This window comes from Zerene cesonia, chromosome 9 (assembly GCF_012273895.1).
Source record: "Zerene cesonia ecotype Mississippi chromosome 9, Zerene_cesonia_1.1, whole genome shotgun sequence".
Lineage (NCBI taxonomy): Eukaryota > Metazoa > Arthropoda > Insecta > Lepidoptera > Pieridae > Zerene > Zerene cesonia.
The window spans coordinates 3,123,543-3,147,383 of NC_052110.1; the positions used below are offsets into that span (position 1 = coordinate 3,123,543).

At 31.1% G+C, this 23,841-nt stretch overlaps 1 protein-coding gene across 1 annotated transcript in view; it reads left to right on the forward strand.

Moving 5' to 3' along the window:
• Nucleotides 1-3,135: 3,135 nt before the first annotated feature.
• The window catches only part of LOC119829150 (neuronal PAS domain-containing protein 4B-like), a 50,698-nt gene continuing 29,992 nt past the window's right edge, over nt 3,136-23,841 (forward strand). Inside the window, exons 1-2 of the mRNA XM_038351552.1 lie at nt 3,136-3,532; nt 14,911-15,032. Coding sequence (XP_038207480.1) covers nt 15,022-15,032 — 11 coding nt within the window. The 5' untranslated portion in view covers nt 3,136-3,532; nt 14,911-15,021. The remainder of the gene's footprint in view (nt 3,533-14,910; nt 15,033-23,841) is intronic.

Below are 23,841 nucleotides of genomic sequence, written 5' to 3' on the forward strand. Positions count from 1 at the left end.
GGTGGAAACCTCTAGTATTATATAAAACGTTTATTGAAACTCTAAAAAAATTGTTGAGGTTTTCTGCCATCTCAGCTGGGAAATTTACCGTACGCATTTATAAATATTTTATTATTTATATCATTTATATAGGGATCAGGCATAAAAATGTATTGAGTTTGAGTTCTATTTTCAGGATTGCAGAGATTGTGTGTGAGTATGTGTGTGAGAAAGAGTTTATGGATTCATTTAAATCTCTTTGAAATTTGATAATGCTATCTTAAGTGTACGCTATTGACGTATATCGGTAGATAGGGCTTACGAATTGTTTAGACTTCTTAAGATTCACTTCCCAATACTCATTAATTTAACCTATATCCCATGTCCCATTGGTAAGTATTGACGAATTCAAAATAAAAAAAAATTCAAACTATATATACGGCATAAAAAAAAATCTTCCTTGAATAATTAATTAATAACAATATAACTATCTATTCACATTGGAAGGTATTTATAAAATATACCTAATAATTAATAACTGTAATTAGAAGTTTTAAATAGACAGCCTCAATAAGTGCATCTCTAAGTAATTGAAAATACTGTTTGAATAAGCACTAAAAGTTCAAAACAAATCTTTGTTGATACTTATCTCAAATAGATTAATTACTTTTATATAATTATATTAAACTCTACTCCATATTATTACAGTTATTATACTGTTATTGTAGATTTCATTAAAGATATGTAACTAAACTTTTTTCCTTCTTATTACAACTTAAATATCATTTTGCATGCTAACACATCGATGTTTAATTATGAGAAACTGTAAACGCCTAATGCAAGATTAAAATGAGATATATAAACAACAGTTATTCGCCTAATAAATATATAATTTAATACACTTTTTACGGAGACTATTATAAAGTACAACATCATTATTCCGGGAATTGCTCAGTTAATTGTAAACAAGGTTCCCAGAATTGAAATATTCTAAACGCTTAGAAAAAGCAGTGTTAAAACCGTTTATAACTTACAAAAAATGTTTTCTGCAACCTTTTGCTACCGGAACTTTGGGTCAACGACTTACAAAGTTGATCTTAATTTATAAAAACTTACAAATAACCTTAAATTTGTTAGTAGAGTTTTGCCGCGTAAATGCATCAAATTGTGTTCCATCCTTCTCATACCTCAATGAGTGGCTAACGAGTGAAGGAGATAGCATTTATTTTGTCTGTGTGCTGCAGTGGGCAGTCGTTCGCAGTAGTGCGTGGCGACTGTTCTATTTGAAGAGGAAGCGATAAACCCAGCGTGAACTGAGTGTGTTTTGTTGTCCTGCTCATACATTTTTCTAGGTTTAGATGCCATGACGTAACAGAATTATCACTTATCAGTAATAATAATAGCTAGTTTTATGCATTGTGTGAACCGGCATAATGATTGCAAGGAAAACGTTTACCATACTAAGTACATGTATTGCGTCTAAATATAAAATAAGCGATAAGTTGCTCATTATCATAAAAAATATGCTTAATTAATTAAAAAAATAACTTAATACCGAAGTTGTAATAATGCAGGTAACATGCACATAATTTTTTTTTTTCAAAATTTTATAAATTTTAAAATTGATATCACCAATGTTTGTAAACATTATTATCAATTTATTATCAGTGAATAAGTAATATTTTTAGATGAAGAAAACAGCTAAAAATGTATGATCACAATATTTTGATCCTTTTATATCTATCAAATACGTTTGATTACTCAGGACATTATTTTATGTGTTAAGTAATTCTTATTTATTTTCAACAAAATTACACGTAAGCTATGGAAAGCCATAATACATTTTTGTGAGACATGCCTACATGCGCTGCGAAGTTGTAAAGTTTTAAATAAATTCACCTACTCATATTCATGCTATCTTGTATTCATTTTCTTTTCATATTATTCTAAATTTTTCAACTACTATTGACCTTTTTTATAACAACAAGACATTTATATACGTGGCATACGTCAACGCTGATATTTTTAAAGAATTACTCACAAAATTACGTTAAAATATCAGCGACTCAAATAGTTTTTGGTATAGTAAGATACTATTGCTGCTATAATTGATACACTATAATTGATAGCTATAATTATCAAATATACTCTGTTCACTTTTAAGTTGTAGACTTTAAAAGACCATAATTTTAACTATAACTGTTATAAATAATCAAATCTGAATAAACAATTAGAAATGAAATCAGAAAACAACAAACAAGTTTTGTTTTTTGTAGACCTTGATATTTAATATATTTACTAGATACCACAGACACTGGAGAAATCAAAATTGGAAAAAAATAGAAGTGTAGAAAATGGAGCAATTCTGTCTATCTCCACTTCAAATTTTATTCTGTGTTGAGTTTATCACACAACTTTTATATTAAAAAATAGCATAAGAGGTACTAATTAATATACATTTATGAATTCATAGTTGGGATACGATTTATTTTTTAATTATTACAGTAATTGTATCTACAGATATGGTATCGTTGAAGTCTTTCCTACTCGAAATGGTTAAGCCGAGCTTCAGTGACGATTTGTTATGGTTCATAGTTTTATTTCTTGTAAAGGTGTATAAAAAGTTGGTTTTCTTGTAATTCAATTACGTGCCTCGATCGTGCTACAGTGTACGTGCTGTAAGTTTGAATATCTGAAAGATTGTTTATTTTATGCTGCATTGAGTATATTGACTCAAATTTAATTGAATTAAGTGTAATTATAAGATGAGATTTAACAAAAGTCTCGGACGTGTGTAAAGTTAGGTAATTTTAGTAATTCAAAGATGCACCTAGGAAGAACTTGGTACTAACCTAAAGAATTATTTTTCTGAATTATCGTATATCACATCATAGAAAACGTGTCATGTAACGCAAGTCAGTGAATGCAAAAGCTTTTAGCAGAGAGATTAGGTACAGTTAATCTGTAAATAAAAAATATTTTGTCAGCCTGCAAGCCGCAGTCCCGTTCATAACAAACAAAAAGGATCCGTTCTAAATGTCAAAATTAAAACAAAACTAGTGTTGAGCTCATCCCAAGATGCGAGTCCTTTCGTGAGAATATCTCATAGAGATAGAAGGTGAGACGAAAAGCGCGCGAACCCAGTGCAGCGCCGATGTCCGTGCGCACCACACGCTCACACGCGCATGCGCGCCATACTGACAAGACCGCGCGCCACACTCCCGAATCCGATCTGTCAAAACATTTAAAAATGGAACGCGATTGAGTTTTTTTTTTCTTATTTTTGCTAAAGAGTTTGGACGGATAAAATACAAACTTATATAAAGAAGTTGTAGTGTAGTGTTACAAAGTGACAATTTACGATAATATAGTGTTCCAAATTCAGTGCTAAACATTCAGTAAGGTCTGATTAATTTTGTTTAGTTAGTTTAGTGCTTACAAGGGCGTGAATTTTGACTTGTTATATGTGTGAACTGTAGGTGATAACTGTTGATTGTTTTTTTTTTTTTAAGTATTTATTACGAGGGATTTTTAAGCCGATAGAGCTTTCGCGGTAAGTTTTGACTATGAAATGAATTTGTTGTCTATTTGAGAATTTATTGTTGAAATTTAAACGTCCAACTTTTATTTTATTAAATAGAATTAAAAAATTATTCACTATATGTACTTCACTTATTGTACACCATGTGATATTGAAGTTAGAAAAATTTTATAAGCTCTGTGAAACCAAAATACCTACATTAAAATAAAATAAAAGTGAAAAAGACGATGTTTAAATTTGCCGTATATCTCCATATATATAAAGGAAAGAATTAAATTTAAACACACCGGGTTTAAACTCATACACTTTATTAATTGTAGAGCACCTCAATTTTACTATGTTGTAAATTGTACCAAGATAGATCTAATGCCTATTGTCTAGCGAATAATCTAAATTAGATTTATTATTAAAGTTTAAGAATTATAAATTTCCTGCATAACATAAAGATGAGATTCCAACGATAATCACAGCTTTAGCTTATAGAAAAAGCGTCAATAATCCAATATACAGACTACAAAGATGATCTATTGTATGGTTATTATGAGTTTTTGTGCAATACCTACCAATAGGTCAAGTGAATGACGCATTACATTTTTTGTGACTTAATATTTAGATTACGTTAGTACCTACTGTTTTATGAATGAGCTTAACATATGAAGCATGGTCTTATAAATATTACGCGAATGAATGTTTGGAAAATAATTTGCGATAATCTTTGGTCCCCATTCTACAATTTAATAAGATCGAATAAGGGGTACTTTTATGTATATGTACGACGAACGTATTTACTATCACATATATAGCGATGCTCGAATCAGAAAGTTTTTAAAACAATGCAATACACTTTATCTGTTATGGTTTTTAATGTGTGGATTTCATTTTAACTGACGTTCGTACTTTTCATCAATGTTTTTAAGCAAATTTATTAGATTTTAGGTTTGTTTGTCTTGCTAGATTACTCAAAAATGGAACGTAATGAATAGTGCAATTATATCTTATTTACATATATTTTCTCACTTCATATAAGAGAAGCAACGTTATCACTGAATCATTTACTTATTTACTTAAGAAAACATTACCGTTCCGATGAAAGAATTAAAGTTTATGTAGAAACATTGTTCAATACAAGATCATTACTACTAAGGAAACTCCAAAATTCATACAAAATATTACGCATTTCTTTTGTAAAAACTGTGTATTATATATGTCTAAAACCAGTTAACTTTCCGTTTATATCTATTAATTCATTATGTACGCATGCAAATAAAGAACAGGCAAATCAGCTGTGATAAATTGAAATGTATAAATCACAGCCCAAGTATAACAATGATGGATTGAATTTTGTTTTATCTGTAGTTTTATAAATAATTTTTAAACAAAAAATATTCATCAACATGCATTGTATTATGTAAGCCGTGTTTTAAATATATAGTAAGGTTTATGAAATGTTTGTAAGGAACATTAAAGTAAGCATTATTCTTGCTTCTAATTATTTGCAAAATCTCATATTACCACTCTAGGTTATAGGGTGATATGTTGTTATATTAAAAGTCATTCAAACATCGCCCACCATCTATGGGTAGTCTGAAGTCTCATTAACTAAGTATGTAAATTTAGTATAATAGACTTCGAAAACACAAAAAATCAAAAGTCTACTTTTCCCGTTCAATTGTATAACCAGATAGATCCTTAACTTTTCATCTCTTCTCTCCTCTCTCACTTTAGATCCCACATTTTGTTCAATTAAGTGTTCCACCCCATATACAAGTTAGCTAAATATTAATGAATTACCTTACACAGTGGAAGCATAGATACTGATTCATCTTCATTCATGCATTCAACCCTCAGAAATAAAACATAATATCATGTGAATGACCATTGTTATTAAATGGAAAAAAATCATTCATACTGTCTACATTCTGACTAACCTTATCAAAAGAAAATCTACATTTCGTAGCTGTATCTATGTTAATCATTACTTGCAAATAGCACATTTTAAGGATATTGGAAATTAACACGAAACAGTATGTACCCATTGTAAACTAAGTTGCGTTTATTTAAAGGTTAATGACTTTGATAGCAAATTGATAAGTACAAAAATATACGTAAGCGCTACATGAAATGCTTGTTTCAGTTTACTTCTACAACAAACTATGTGCAGTGCAGAGGCTAATTGCATTATGCTAAACGATCATGTTTATTTATTCTATTATATTGCGTTTATTAATCTAACGTAATTATACAAGTCAATGTCTGTTAGAAAACATACAACTTACTATTGTATATTTTGATTAGCTGTCTCAAACATATTTTAAATCTATTTAAAAACCAGTCATCACCATAGCAGAACAGTTACAAATCACCGATATCGCCCTGTGACCCCGGTTCCGTGAAACTCAATTAAATTTCTTTGGTCTAAATACTCTTACTTGCTATTTTAAAACAAGTTTCGTACTCAATTTATCAAGCTTCATTTTCACCAAGATATATCTCTCATAAATTAGACACGCTAAAACGCCAGCCACTAATCTCGTACCACAGATAATAGATGGAAAATATGTAAACATTTGCATTTTGAAGATCGGAATCTGCAACATTTTAACATAGTAAATATTAAGATGGCAACGCAGCGATTTCAAAAAGAGAATACTCGATGAAGTCCGTCCGTAACCGCAAGCAAATATTTAAATTTCAATTCGAACGTCGCATATCAATGGGGAGCCATAAGCCACCGGGGTTTTTTTTTTTGCTTAAAGGCCGTGTCCGCACAGAGACAATAAAGAAAAAGGTAAAGGAAAAGAGGAAAAAGAAATAAACAGAATCTAGATTCGAAATACTGGCTGATTCGAGGTTGGAAACAAAAGAAGTCGGCTCCCGCCTGACCGAGATCTTGGCGTACGCGGTCGCATCTCGCTTAAATACTTTTTTCTTTTAGTGTTTAACTTTGCATCCATGTGATTTCTTTCCCGATGCATCACAATAAGACGTGTATCGTCAGTAGCTATTTTAGAAATAATTACGTACGTACAACTTATTTCTCTGACATCAGAATTTTATAATTAAACAGTTTATTCTTCATTTATATTCGATACAATTACGCATTGAATAGGATTATACTCTACGGTGTTACCTTTACCATATAGAGAATAAATAATTGTTGACATTCTAATAAAATATACTGAGATGAATTCAGTTTTTTTTTAATCTTGAGTGACATGTCAATGACAGGTTTTTATGATAGCTCAAACGTAAATTGCACATAAAAATTATTACGTTTAAAATACGAATGAGATAAAAACGATAATGAAATTCCATACAAATATTTTATGCGACTATAAAATTATAGCTTAATAAATAGAAACCTATTTAAATGAATCGTAGATTATAATCGAGTACATACATAATTAAATAAGTACAAGAGGTCGGTTTGAAAACCATTACATCATCATCATAAATAGGTGCATGGGAAATACACGTCCAGGATTCGATTCCGGGTCAAGTTACTCATCTCGTTCGTTGCTTAAATGCTATTATGACTAATTGACTAAATGCATGTGTAATTAATTCTTAATGCAGATATAAATCAATGATATGTCATTATATTGTTGAAGAGAATTATTTAATTGATTTTTTACTATTATTTATGTTTCAATTGATGTAGAAATACCTAAACGAGGTTCCACCGAAGATACCTACTTATTCGTATGTTTATATCTCTTGAAGACATTATGATACAGATATAAGTAAGCATGTGAGAAACAATATAAAAAGAATGTTTAAACAATATCTAACACCTACAATCTACACTAATATTATAAAGAGGAAACTTTTTTTTTGTATGTTTGTAAAAAGCTTTGGACCTATTTCAAATATCCTTTCATCATTAGAAAAGTGCAACTTCACTGAGTGACGTAGGCTAGGTATGTACCACGGGCAAAATCGGGTCGAACAGCTAGTGAAATATAAAATCACGTCTGTTTTTTAAAAGTACTAATCTTGTTGAATTTTTTTGTTTTTATATCATCTATATTACCTTTCCGCCCGCGGCTCCGACCGCGTAGTTTAATACTTTTCTAATGATACAGTAACACAATCCTTATTATTTTTTTTTTTATATTTATTTATTAGTGAAAACAGAATGAAAATCAGTAGTTTTTGTGCCCGCGATAAGCACACAGACTCACAGACGTGGAGAACTTTGTTCTGTAATATGAAGTGATGGTAAGTATGTAAAACGCACATAGAAACAGGGAACACTAAATTTACACCGACACTCGGTACAGTTTTATAAAAGGCATCCCTATTGCAAGATATATTATTGTTCTATGCTTTTACAATACATGACATATGTTCACGGTAGAAAAATAAATTAAATTTATGAATGTATAATTGCAATAACTACTTTAATGATTTAAAAAACTACTCACAGCTATAGATATACTACTATTAAAGGGCCTGACGTAAACTTGCCTTTAGTAATATATAATAGCAGTACCTAGATTTATGTTACAAGGAAAATATTTAAGGTATTTGTTATTTTGCATCGTTCTGCTTGTCAATTAGGATTAATGGTGTTACATCAGCAGATGTTATATGGTAACTAATGATCATAAAACGCATTACGTTATTCCTCACTTTCGATTGACATTAATGTTGTTATTATAGTCAAGTTGTAGAGGGCGGTAGGTTTAATGTCTTATTGGAATATGGGTTGAGTGTTTCTTGAGTGACCTTGTCTATTGTTGTTTGACATTGGGGGAAAAAGGTTAGTTTAGTACTAAAAGCTTATTCTTTTATCATCCTCTATGTTGTGCTGTTAATTTTGGGAAGATCAAGATAAATGATCAGATATGAGATGTAATTTGATAGTATCGTATAAATCAATAAAATCAAAAGGATTTATTTATCTTTGACTAGAAACCTGTGGATTTTTTTAGATTGAAAAATTGACGTAGAAATTACATTGAACTTCATGAAAGAGTGATTTAATAAAGGACTAAATGAATCTTACATAGAAATACTAGTATATATCCTTCTTTTTGACAGTATTATTACATAATTTTTAGATGTATTGAAACTTTATCACAACCCCAATCAAATAACTAAGCGAAAGTTTGTTTCATTTGATTATACATCATTGTTTCGTTTAAAAGATTTGAAGTAAAATCTACTATGTTGTAATATACTTATCAAAGAAAAATAATCTAATGCTTTTTCACTGAGGATGCTTGGCGGGTGATATCGAAGCCTGGCTAGTTACATCGCATAAAAACCTTATTTATTCAGAGTACCTAAATACGAATGAGTACTAATTTACATGCTTTAAACAAATCAATATTTACATTTTTCCACACATTAGCGCGCCCAAGGGACAGGGTTTTCATTAACACCGTCTCTTAGCGTGCGCAGCCGCAGGTGGTCTTTGTTTAACGAGAGTTTGGGTGTTTTAAAAGGATCTGTTAATGTGTATACGACTTCCTTAGGTACTCCTTATTGACCGTGGCTTTATGGCGTATTTATTGTGTGTTGTTAGTCAGGGCTTGTGAATCTGATATAAGAGTTAAATTGGAGACGCATCGTCCGATTGGCGTCAACCATTTCCCATTAAAATAAATATTTTAAAATTCACATTATTGAGTCTGTGCACCGTTTTAGATCCATCGCTGTAAGCGATAAAGAAATTTATCAAATGCAATTTTTATGAATAGGTCATACATTAGACAATACCCCGTTTTTTTGTTTAATATTAGTTAGAAGCTTGCAAATTTTTTGTGTTAAAAACCCATTCATATATTACTTTTTAATTAATTTATAATGTATTATAAAACAGCACAGTAAATAATAAAATGTTAGAATTTTATCAAGAATAGAGCCAATAACCTATTAATAGTGTGAGAGTGGTGAAAAGTAAAGATGCATTCATAATAATAATGCAATTTATTCAGCTCAAACAAAAATATTATAGCAATTGAACATAATATTTATTAGTAACTTTTTTATGTGGATCGAGAAGGATCGAGACATATCCAAAACCGGGTTATTTCATTTAATCATCCAAAACATACAAAATGCCAATATCACACATATTATTACTAGAAATAAGGTTCAAATTTCGACGAATATAAAAAAAAGATTTAAAGACAATGCTTATCAAGAATAGCTTATTTTGAAGATGGAATGAGGTACGCTACATCAACCCAACTTTGAATGCAATCACGAATAGGTAGGGGAGAAAAGTTTGGATGCGGCATTAATATTTCATTGCTGTTAGTACTTTTATGTAATATGCAATATATTTATATGGTATATGTGTTGTATATTGGACATTGTTAACTTGTATGCACACATACGTAAACATATGAACTTGCTTCGACATAATGGATATCTTATGATAAGCACATCATCATTTCTTATAAATCTTCTATATCTTCATATCCAGCAATACTCACCTCAATCCAATAAAAACACGTCCCGATTGTAAAACATTTACCGTATCCATTGAACGCTCCGTTTCGTACATAAACACGATGATTATGCTCTAGCAGAACTAATGCAGCGTCTTATCATAATTTAAATCTTTTAGATGAGCTCCGTATGACAAACTTGTGTTTTCGGCACGGTTATTAATTCTTGTGCCAGCTGTTTGGGACAATGTTATGAAGTTTGGAAAAACACGCTACGATTTGTGAATCTGTATTCTTTGATAATGGCGGTTAAAATGATACATCTCATACGTGAAGCGATATTTCGTAAGTGCCTTAGATCGTACGTCGTCACTTATTATTTAATGAGCAATTAATGAGGTATACGTATAAATGAAAGGAAAGTTAAGGAAGTTTTATTGTTTATTTATTAGTCACTAGCCCGGTAGCAGGTAGTAGGGTTAGCTTTCACCCATCATAAGTTAAACAGAGAAACAAGCAATTAGCGCCCCATAGACATTCCATTAATTACCATAGACGTAAGCACCAATCTTCGTTGCCATAAACACAACAATTTGCATAGAATTCAACGATTCAATAACTTGAAATAATCGCACAATTAATTTCACCACTTGCTTGTCTTATCGGAGTCATCTAGGACCATATAGCCCGGGTCATCGACGCATTCAAGTTAAATCTATTGTTCAAACTTCGAGCTAACTACCTATAAAAGTCACGGTTGCTTCCATATTGGCATATTGCAAACCTTACATGGTACGAACCTAATGACCTACGACATTTCAACCAATCGCTCCATCTCGCTCTTATCGCTCAGGCTGGAAAAGAAGGCAAGATCGCCATAATACAATATTGGTGTTTTATTCGATTTGTAAGTGGCTAGGATTCAGTATTTTCTGTAGTTTCTCATATTGTTTCTTTAGTACTACTTCGTTTTTTTTTTTGTTAGGGATATTGCTATGGGAAATTTTCTTAAGATTTTTGAACAAAAGATACATTGCAATCCCTGGAATGTTTATGACATTTGAGAATCTTAACACATTTTCTGCGACTGTAATTTTTTATCATTTAACAGATTGTTGAAGCAGTGGTGGCTCAGTGGTGAGAACCTCGGACTTCAAAAATCGATAAGTCGAGGTTCGAGACCGGGGCGAGCGTGAAGGAAATAAATTGATTTTTCAATTTATCTGCACATGTGGATAACATCACCACTGCTTAAAACGGTGAAGGAAAACATCGTGAGGAAACCGGCATGTCCAAGAACTAAAAGTTCGACGAAATGTGACATCTGCCAACCCGCACTTGGCCAGCGTGGTGGATTATGGCCTGAACCCTCATAGGAGGCCTGTGTCCCAGCAGTGGGAACATATATGGCTGATGATGATGATGATGATGAGATTGTTGAAGTTAACACAAGCATGTTTAAATACATAAAATATGCATAGTACAGTGAAAAGGAATTTAGACTTTTTTCTCACTATTAAACTAAATTTCTATTTCAAAAACACCCATTTGGGCTAACCGTATTTGACATTTTGAGTAGATATTTGAAATTTGACAGCTTACGTAAATCAGCAATTTAAAGTAATTCAATTATCCGCATAGCATATACCTAACAAGGACCTATAACGTAAGTGTTATCATAAAATTTATGAAACCATAAGCCCATATAATTTACAACACAATTCGTATAATTACAAATTCATGAACAGTTTATCCATCAATTCATCAAGCTAAACGAGGCTTTCACTAAACGTACATGCGTTTTGACAAATAATAGCACAAAAATTACACACCAAAATGTGTCCAATCACCGGTCCAAAGTGGACGTAATCGGTCTAAATATAAGCCCTTTGGACGAAAATTATTGACCCGTTGAAAACCATAATTTGTGTTGTGGTAAATATAAATGCTTAGTGAATGCGGCCACGTAATTTTGCTTCATATACCTAGATAATAAGGCATATAATTGGCTACATTCTCAGCTAGTCGATGGTTAAAGGTTATACTCGTAGGTGGTAGGTATGTAGGATTACATTGTTGTCAATCAGCCTATTATAATATGATAATAATCTCGGAGATTTAGCGATAAGAGGAAAGTTTAATTAATATAATCCTTTAATATTATATGACATTAATAGTACTCAGTAAACAATGATACGTTATTACTTAAATAGATAATCACTTGTTTTACAAAAATAGAGTTATTTTGTGAACATATTCATTATTTATTTCAATGGACTAGAAAAGTTACATTGAGGTTCCTATTTTTAGAGGAAGCAATTTTTAACTATACTTAAAAAAATACTTGACAAGGGTGGCAACCCCATAAAGCGTAACGTACTTAAGCGTCTACTTACCGTACTTAACAAAAAAAAATGCTTCCTCTAAGAAACGCTAACAAGGTCAAAAATATATAAAATTTAATGGACTAAACTGAGAGTAAGTTCACTGACCTCCACGTGTTAAAAATAAGTGTCGCATTTGCGTACTTCAAAACTAAAAATGTTTCCGGCTATGTTTGTGATATCACGAGGAGGCAATGTTAAATATACGTAAGTAAGTAATGTAAATATTCTCTAATATTTATTTTATATTTATTCTGCCAAAAAGTTATTATTATTCGCATATTTTTATACCTCTTAAGAACCAGGATACATATTTAAGAAAAATATTTAATCAATCGTTGAAAACAACCTATGTCGCGACACTGATATCATTTTAGTATTCAAATATAATGAACACACTTATTTTTATTTATTTACTAGTTAGCGTGATTCAATTTGTAAATTTAAACGTTTCTTTGATATTTCGCGATATTTGCGCAAACTGTGGATATTTCTAATTTACATTCTGACGTGTTATTGATAACTGTTTAAATTATAAGGACGGTCTTTATGACATGGCGCCTAATATTCAATATGTTTTAGTGTATTTTAAAATACTTATATTATCATCAGAGATAACTAAAAATACAAGTAGTTTTTTTTTTGTTTTTAATTGAGCCTGTTATGTGTATTGTGTTATTTTGTTTTTTGAAAATATTATATAATCGTAAATGAATACGACTCCACTTTCCCTGGCAATCAACAGGCAGAATTAACTTAAAATACTAAGAATATTAAATATTATTTTTACGCACAAATGATACTTAAATTATTCATTTGTAGTTTTACACTATGCACTATAATTTTGCAATAATAATTTTATATGTTTTACAAATCACAAATGTAACCACACAAAGTTATGACACTCAAACATGACGCCAAAAAGAATTCACACGTATTCATTATTTATTACTACCTACTGTTTTATGATTTGGTAACCGTAAAAGGATAGTCTTGTTAGCACTTATGAAGACATTCCTCAGTTCTTAGTAGTATACTGGAGCCCCACCCATTGCCGTTTTTGGTGCTTTTTTTCTGGTGTGCTGATTGGCGATACGGTAATTACAATCTAAATTATTAGCATACCATTTTTGGTTACATATATTCTGAGACCCATATTTAGCTTTCCTCTTTTGGCGTTATACCTAAAGATGAAGTGCTAGATAACGTGGATAATATGCAAATATTTGGGCTTATCAATTTTATGATGTATGTTTTTAATTTATGTATCTGAATCAACGCTGTTATTTTAGATTTTTTGTAAACAATTTAAAATGTAATTTAATTTAAATATTTTGTTTTATGCTACAATGTATAATTTTTCATTTTGTTGAGAATCTTGTGATTCTCAAAAATGGGTTCCCTATACCCTATATAATCAGGTACAATCAGGTACAATCATTTACTAATCAAAACAATATAATATAGTTTTGATTAGTAAATGATTGTACCTGATCACAACTCCCTCTTTATATATCGCTGATGGCTTTCATCTACATTTTCATTGTTAACGCCAATTTAAATGATAAAGGTGCATATATATGAACTTTCTGTTCCTTAAACTTGAATGTTAACAATGAGCAATATACACATTTCTTTCAATAATACAGGTTTATATTAATTTCAACTCAAATTTTAGATCGTATTAGATGTAAAAAATATAAAATAAAATGACGGTGGGTCATAAACAGTACCTATGAATTATACATACTCGTATACTGGGATAATCTATTTTATTTGGGTGCTGTGTTGTGTTTTAAATTTAGAGTTAGTTATGAAGTAACATACTTATTATATGTAAAAAATAGGTATTTTGCATTCATTTAGATATTTGTTACCTACATATTTGGGATACAACTGAAGTAAAGAATTACGAAAGTAGCTTGTAATTACCATCCAAACCAAACGTATATTCAAAATTTCAGCTAATTCGACTCGTTAAGATACGTGGACAGTACAGTATTAATGAAAAACAATTTTAGTTTGAGAATATGAGGCTCGATGGAAATATATGTAAGTTAAATTAATATGTGAAAAATGCATTTTTGTTCACAAGTAAAATAAACATACACAAAACACTACTATAACTAGTAAGATTTAGTGAGATTTAATTTAATTCCCTTCCACATCTTCACATCTAACGTAAGATTATAAATGTGCGTTTATAATCTTACGTGAGAGAAAGGCAGTTCGATTTATTTTATTAAGCAAGAAAAAACTCGATTTTTTTTAAGGACTTAAACTAGTATTTATGATTGCTGAGAAACTAGAATTGCGAGAAGAATTTAATAATTAAATATTTAAATCGTAATTATTACGATTGACAAAAAATGTTTACCTTTATTTTACTTAATTTAAAGTATTTTCTAAAAAAGATTTGGCGAGAACTTCGTTCAATTCCTCATGTTAATTGAGTCCCGCTGACGATTTTTAGTTTTTTTTTTTGATTGGAAGAAATAGCTCATAAGCGACCAAGCGTGCTATGTATAAATATTAAAGTATTTTTATATCTAATTTTCTGAAATCAAGTTATAGTGCGATAAAGTTCTTTTCATGATTGCAGGTGCGTCGGGGTGGCGGTGCGTGGGGTCCGCGGCGTTAATGATGACAAGGAGAGGCGCGCGGGGGGACGCCATACAGAGCGTGCCACTGTCGCACTCACCGCCTAGCCAACATGTTTACGAGGTTTGTTGTTTCATGAACTTGGGGAGACTGGGTTGGATTGGTTGGTGATTTTTTTTTTATGTTATAGCGGGCAACTGAGCTGGTGGTTCGCCTGGTGGTAAACGATCACCACCGCCCATAAACATTCGCAGAAGGTCATACCTCTGAGAATTCAATTCAATCTTCAATTCAATCCAATTCCCCATTGGTGTACCCACCAATGCCTTACCAGGCGCTGTGTGAGGATGGGTGAGAGCAAGCTTATAAGGAAAAAAAAATGGTTTTAAGATTTCCAACAAAAAATACAAACAAAGATAAAGTGGCCAAGATGTATGTCAAACAGTTTTCTACCATTAGAAGCTCACCCCTTCCCACTTCCCGACTTAGGATCGTCTATCCGTAATTTATCCTTCTTTTCATTCTTGTTATATTCCCTTACTTTTCCAATTGGTTACTAAATTTTGCTATATTATAATAGAAACTATATCTTTTTGGTTCTTTTAACGCCTTCTGCTTTGTTCAACGCCATTCCATCACTGCATCAACAAACGAAGCACGTGACGAATCTACTTGACACTATTACTGCGATGTGTCATATGAGATTCTCGTGACCAAAACCACTGTTTCACCGTTAGGAAGTCCTGGAATATGATATTTAATTAGCGTCTATGACGATTTTCAAGGATTTTGTTTTTAGACACTCACTATGATAATTTGAATCGTGTCATTATACTGTTTGGGGATCGAAGTCATAGGTACTGGTTCAACATACGTCATAGGTGGAATATGTAATATCATAACCTTACGTATAGGCATAGTATGTGTTTGTATCTTTAGTATAACTGCGATATAGGCTCAGACAGTGGAATAAATTTTGAAGAAATGATATACGTCCATTGCTATGAATTTCTTCATCTTCTGAGTTTGATATTATTTTAAATAAATGATGATTCCAATGGGACTTCTTTATATTTAATACAAAATAAACGATGCTAACAAAATTTCTTATAAGCAAGATAATTTATTAATAGTTTAGGAAGTTGAGTCCATAGCACCAAGGAGTGGGTGATATATGTTTATTATAGATAGAGATTAACTTTTGTTTCAGATGATCATATTTTCGTTTAGTATGTAATATAAAACAATTTACTAGTGTGATTTTCTGCACAAGATGTCTATGGATAATGGAAAATAAATCCAATGCATTAATCCGCATCATACTTCAGTTATGGAAATGACTTAAACTAACAAAGAATTTGTATTTATTAGTTTCATACAACACATCTAGTTAATATATATGCATAATATTTACTTGTTACTGAAAGGTATAAGATATTTTTCCTCTAAATGTCAAATCCAAATTTTACTTAATTTTTACAGGCCATAAATATATCTTGAGTATTATTTGTGTGGTGTCCGTATGCATGCATATAATGGTAACATAACATAAGATAAGAGTACAGAAAGTAATGTATATGTATAGTTATATAACAGATAACATAATACTATGTTATATCATGTTTAGCTGAGAAGCTAATTTGAATACATATGTTGAATATATCATCTACGTATAATGTTCTAGGTTAGTCTTCATAAAAGGTAGGGATTTTCCTCAAACTCTTCCACCATATCATATGGAAAACAGTTACACTAGTAGGTATTGTAGATATTCTAATAATTTTACATTTTCGTCGGTCTTATGTACATAGTTTCATTATAGCGCTAAATGCGCTAACAATTACGCTCCGTAGTCATACTAATATTGATCTGATGACGTAGCAAGTGATAAATGTATATCAAAATGTGTTGTAACATGTATGTATTTGTTTTTTATATCGATAGTGTCCACAGAGATGTATATTTTAGGCGTATGTCTAAGGGAAAACCTGAATGTGGCATGTAAATGCTTTTCCTGGGAAAATGTGGTTTTGGTGTAATAATTTATATCTGTATGATATAATTTAGGAAAAGTTTTGCACTTTTGAAAATTCGAGATATTCCTTTATTATATTATCAGTCTCCCCGTGACCACGCTCGCTGTAAAGTGTTCGAAACGTTTTATTGACAGGTTAGCTTACTAAAAGCACTGTAAGATATATATCTTTGATTTAGTTTAATATATAAATCTAGTTATAACACAAACATTTTATTCACACAGTTTATCAGAAAACTCATTTATATTATTTTACCACTGTATATTATTTAATCTCTTCTTAGTATCCGCAAGAATCTCGACAATTCTACTCATGAGTTCACCAATTCACACATTAACTAATTCTCCCGCATTCTATTACGTGTCAAGTAAATCTTGACGAGTTTAAATATTAGTCGGACGGTTCCTACGTTCCTCGCATAACTCATTGTCTTTACCTTTTTTGTTCAAATCGTTCAAAATAACGTAATGCTCATATGACCATTACGCGTAGACCTTGCCACCACCGACAGCTAATCTTTGAATATAATATATTTTTTTTTTATTGTGGGAGTCGAGCACGCTTCGGCACGAATTGGGCCAGCTCGCACCGGGGAAGTACCACACCCCCACAGAAAACCGGCGTGAAATAGTGGCATGCCACTGTGTTTCGTACGGTGAGTAGGGGAGCCGGAGGCCCGTTTCCTTTTCCTCACCCGTCCTAGTCCATTCCTTTTTTCTAGTCGTTAATCCTTTCCTTTTCCCTTACCCCATAAAAGCGGGCAGCGCATTCACAGAGGTACTACCTTTGCGAATGTTTATGGGCGGTGGTGATCGCTTACCATCAGGCGAACCACCAGCTCAGCTGCCCGCTATGACATAAAAAAAAGAAAAAAAATGTGTCACATTTTACTATAAAGTTGTTTGACTTAAATTTAGATATACTAGTGGTTCTTATTTGTAGCTAAATATGTGAAGAGATGGTATTTTAATATGACCATAGATAAAGGCATTTAAACACGACTAAAACGACGGTTAACGTAGACGTACGTGGCTATGGAATGAAATTGTGTTTTTAACATATACTTCTGAAATTATTTCAATCATGGTGAATGATAAACACTAATCCACTACCTATATGACGTTTTAAAAGAGAGATTGAGTTTGGCAGAATAGAAAAGCAACTCAACGCATATTTATACGATTCTTAGGTTTTTTTCGTAATAATAAATAGATCGTATAGTCTCTAGTGGTGAGCAATCCTAAGAAGGTTTAATGCTAGCTATTTATATTAGGCTGAGAATGACTTGCTGTTACAGTAAGTTGGGTAAAAAGTAAAAAGCTGAACTATTTCACCGAAGCATTCCTAAATAATACTGAACGAAATATTTCGTGCTATCTCTCTATTGGATATCAAAATAAAACCTTAATACTTGCATTTTGGTCGTCAGTATGTTTGTTTCGCGACCGTCTCCTTGGTGCAATGGTGAACACGTGAGCGTGGAACTGAGGGGTCCCTGGGTTCGACTCCCGGTGGGGACGCACAAAAAATGTCTCGGTCATAGAAGGCTGCTAACTTACTTGTCCACAAATAGATATAGATATATCATCTGCCCCATACCCCACTAGGGGACGCGGAACTTCACTTATGCTTGTTTCGCAATTATGGCAACAAAAACGAATTTTGTATGACATCACTAAATTTTCCATTATCACCAGTTTATTCATTTTGTAAAAGTAAAAACACAATTAAAACACATTTAAAGATAGAATCAACTAATTTGTCGTACATAATCGTATAAAGAATATACGTAACGAAATTATTAAATCCCGGCGATCCTTGGCAGGATAATAAGATATAAATACGAAGTTGAACATAATGTGATCCAATTTAGGGGGTCAAAATCGAGTCTAATGGGTCCTCCATCTACTTTGCTTAATTTTTAAGCAAACATAAGACGATGATAACAAAATTTAGTCAAATTGATTAAATAAGTTGTTACTAATAGAAAAGTCGTTATAACAACAGATAACTATAAAAATGTTTTACTAGGAAAAATATATAACCTCTTTTATAATGTTGATTACCACCTTATAAAACCAAGGTCAAAAACTCCACAACAAAAGCATCCTTCTCACGATACACATCCTACTTAAACTAATTCACTATCGCTTCACAAATTAAATCGAAACATTTCAGTAACTTTCAAAACATCACTCAAACGTACATTTAACGCACAAATTGACTCTTGCGCATCTTAATGGATAAAACTTATTGATGCATCAATCACTAATCCGTTCTAATTGATTGATACATTTCCTTTCAATGCTTTTTGTTTCGAGATGCTATTAATGAGATGGTAGATAACTTTGATATAATCGAATCTAATGTTTTGTATATGTGTTACAAACCTTTGAAGCCCCGTTCGCACTTAGCTTTGTTATGTCCGTCTTCTGTGAAGTGTGAGGTATCGATAGTACCCACTTATAAGATATAGGAATCTATTGCCTTTTGTTAATATCACTAAACTTGAAAACATATTACATTTGTTGTTTGCTTTTCTTTTATACAATTCAAGACTAAAACCTTATTTTAAATAGTACTTATTTTTCCCAACTCCTCTCAAAATATGACGTCTCAAAATTGCGGAATAATTCAATGAAATGATTCTAATTTGTTTTTATTTATACTTAATGTAAGTAATATAATTGCAAAGGAAAGTTTACGACGCTAGCTTATCAGTGTATCTGTTTCTAATAATAAATAAGATTTATTGATAAGCTCTATGACCGTTTTAAAATTTGTTGTCTTCTTTGTGAACAAGTAAAGACAATGAGCTTTTTGGGTTGCTAGTATTTTTATAACAATAACTTGTTTAAAAAAGCAAAGGAAATAATCATTTAAACTGAAGTAAAGTAAAACCAACTTCAAAAATAATTATCATGCAGATTCATCCATTATATTACCACTCATCAACCACTAACAAACAAGCTAAATTGATCGAATCTATAAAATACTAAACGTATTAGATTTTCCAATTCAGATTCTTATTATCTACCTATCCCTGTATATTTAGAACACAATTAAACATCCATTTGCGATATAGATTCAAGCCTTCGACGATGGTATTAATTATTCATTTCATTGCATATTCCTAACAATATCGTTTACTGTCCACGCTTATTTATAGTTCTAACCTTGTGACATGGAAAATAAGGTGCTAGCCGCTCTCCCACCGTTTCAAATATAATTGTTGGTACATTTATCAACTCCGTATCGATTTATGTATCCGATTGCGTTATTTATAACGATTTTTATTTTCCTGAATTGACAATGCTTGTAGTGCAAATAAATTAGCATCGATTTTATATGACTGTCGTGTTATGTAATATTTATGTGATACGATGTAGGCATGTAAACTAGGGTATGAGTTTTGTAGTTTTGTAGGTTGAGGTAAAAAGCGTTGTATTATATTTAAATCGCTACGACGTTGTCGCAAATATAAAAAGTACATTTTGAAATTAGTATATCCACACATAGCGCGATGTATTAATGAGCAATACATTCTTAATTATAACTTTTAAGTAGCTTATAACTGTACATCTATCGGATTTTATAAACTAAAAAACAGGTTAAGGTACATTTTATTTTTTAATGATTATTTGGTCTTCAAATGAGACAATATTTTTATATTAAACACCAAAAAACACGAGCCAATAAGTACTATAGTAGTATAACAAGAAATTTTGTTACATTAACCTCATATAGCTTTATGTACAGATCGTGTGGGAGAGCTATCTTAAATAATAGTTAGGATGATATCCAAAGAGATAAGGCAGCATAAAATAAGTTTATCTACACCTGTAACGCTATAAAACATTGCTGTTTGGTGTAGGGTTACCATTTACCAGACCTCAAAGCTTGCTCTAAATTGGGTGATTTTGGAACATGGCAGAATTTTGAAACCATTGTGGTATTTTACACAAAATAAAGGAAATATATAGACAGAATTGTGTTTTATTATATATGTGAAATTCTATCAACGATTTTTTTATATCAATAATACATATTAGTAGTATTTACTTAGAATTATTTAGTATTTAGTTTTCACTTGATATATTAATTATTTTTAATAATAATATCTGTATATTCTTTTTAACGACTTACCTAACTTTCGTCTCCTTAGTTTCATCGGTCGCCTTTCGGGACATTTCAGTTACATCTGGTAACCCTAGGCTTGAGAGCGAATTTAAACGATACATTCCCACGAAGGAATAGTTCATAATAAATACATTGCTCCAATATCCGCGATCACATTAAATCAGCTTTATTCGAGTTATTGAAGCGATGTGATGATATATGTGTAACACTGAAGGTGTAAATGATGCGTTAGAAGATTAACTCTGCCGACTTGTTTTACAATGTTTGGTATCGCTGAAAGTATTTAAATAACAAATAACTTGTTTTTAATAAGTGTCGTTGGAATTTATCATATTTTTACCTGTTTGATAGCCTCGTAAAAGCTCAAGGCGACGGGCTTATCTTTTACTATATAATTATGTTCACAAACATATCTAAATAGGATGATTTTGTTAAGGCCTTAAATTGTTAATACATAGAACCATTGTGAATGCTAGAAATCGATAAAACGAATTATAAAAAACATAGCAGGATATTATCCTTAGACATTATAATTCAACTTTCATATTCTTTATATTCCAAGTAATAAATCAGAATTAATGTTGACCTTTATCTCTTATTCCTGTCAAAGAAAAAAACTAGTTATTTTGCGGTTAAAATTAATGCTTAGAAAAGCAAAGCCTGATGCCAATGTCAATCATTTAAAGTGTTTACTTGTACGTCGGTCTACACGAATTTGATCTTTAATGTGTAGCATTAAGTTCTCATTTGTCTTGAATAGAAATCCTTAGGCCTATACATTATTAATCGCTTTTAAAAAATTATATTAACGTATGTGATAAAAGTAAAAGTTAAAAAATTTGTTATTAATTGGCAAACGTGCGTATATTAAAGCCCTTGACACGTATTTAATATTTATTACAATAATTAGTGGACGAGATTTCGATCTTATGGTTAAACCATGACTTGATGAAGGTTTTTATGAGGATGTACTTGAGTGGAATTATTCATTTTAATACAGAAGCTAGGATTAACCATTTTTTTAGTAATAACTTAGTGTAGAGAGTCTACTCTTTTTATTTGAGATTTATTCGTTTTACCATAGATAACATAATACTATACTAGGAGTTACTCAGATTTTTGTTAATTGTTTCAGATGTTAATTAGACATATGAGGATATATAAATATGAATCTTGCATTATAGCGCTTCAATAAAAAAATCTCTTTCGATTTAGTTTTCTTTAAATGCTCTCTTGACAATGAATAAATTAATGCTCAGTGCATTTTTTTGCATCAGTATGTATGTATGTATCAAATAGGTTGTATGCAATCTAACATGATTATTTACGATGTATCTTGTATAAGGGATATGAATTGCTCGTCTCTAACATAAAAGGTATGGTTGTACCTTGATTTTTTTTCGCACATTGCGCAATTAGGTCTTCATAGCCATTCCAATGGAAACTTATTGTCACATTTGGCCATTAGGCAAATCCAATATCACCATTGACTAAAAATAATCTCCATATTGACTATTAAAAAAATCTATGACCCAAAAAACAAATAAAAAGTGCATTGGCTCCATTCAAAACTCATGGAACCAAGAACATGGAAATTTTCATAACCATTAAAAACAACAGGACTATAAACACTAATCAACTACAAAACATATTCACGGAACTAGACGTAAATCTAATTTGGTTACTTTGCTACGAGGCTGATTGTAATCTATTATATTTGTATTAACAAACAAATTGTCTGTTTAACAAAAGGAGTTATACAATACCGATTACAAAAGGAAGCTTCAATTACACTTTTTATCAATGTTCGTTTATGTATATAATATATTTATGCTTATTAAGATCCTGTTTGCTTAAAATTAATAATATTGGCAATCAGACATTTAATAACTGTTGCTGTTTGTTAAATATATCAATCAGTATTAGAAAAGTTTGTCTTTAGACAGTTAAGAATATAAAAACATTACCGAGTGTGGTATTGAATATTTACTGAAGTAAATATTAGATCAATATTTATTACTTAAGCTTATGTAGGTAAGATATTGTAATAGTTATTACGGACACTTAATCACTTTATCTTGTACGTTTTCAACTAGTAAGCTCAAGAATTTAATAACGGTAAATCTTTTTAGGGTTTCATTATAATATAAGGAACAAAAACTCCGAAATAAATCGCATTAATACAAAATTTCAACCCTTTGATCCTGAGGACTTTTCGAAGATATTTAAACCAAATATAATAATTTTCTAATGCATAATAAATATGAAATCTTAAGTCACGTGCCACTTATAATTACAATAACTATTTAATGATGCAATGCTCCGTAAAAAGGCACACTTCCTTCTCATCAATTCAAGGTCACCATGACTAATTGGAGCCAACAAAAAAGCTTACATGAATGATTCATTGATTGTTATCACTTAAGCTTACGTTAGTATTCGAATTAATGCGTATTTATAGGAAGGGAAAACCTTGTAAATATGATGTATATATTTACTAGATGTATGAGCAATAAGCAATTATTGTTTTCATGTTTTTTTTCTTGAGTGGTTATCCTGTCAATGTTATCTATGTGACATTAATTGATTGGCTTCATTTTAAATCAGGTATAGATAGCTGTTACCCACGAGTACGAGCGTGGACAAAGGAAATTAAATAAAATATCACTCTCTAGCCTCCTATCTACCTAGTCTTGCCATAAATATTGTAATAAAGAAAAAAGAAAATTGTTAACTGCAAATAACATTTATTACTT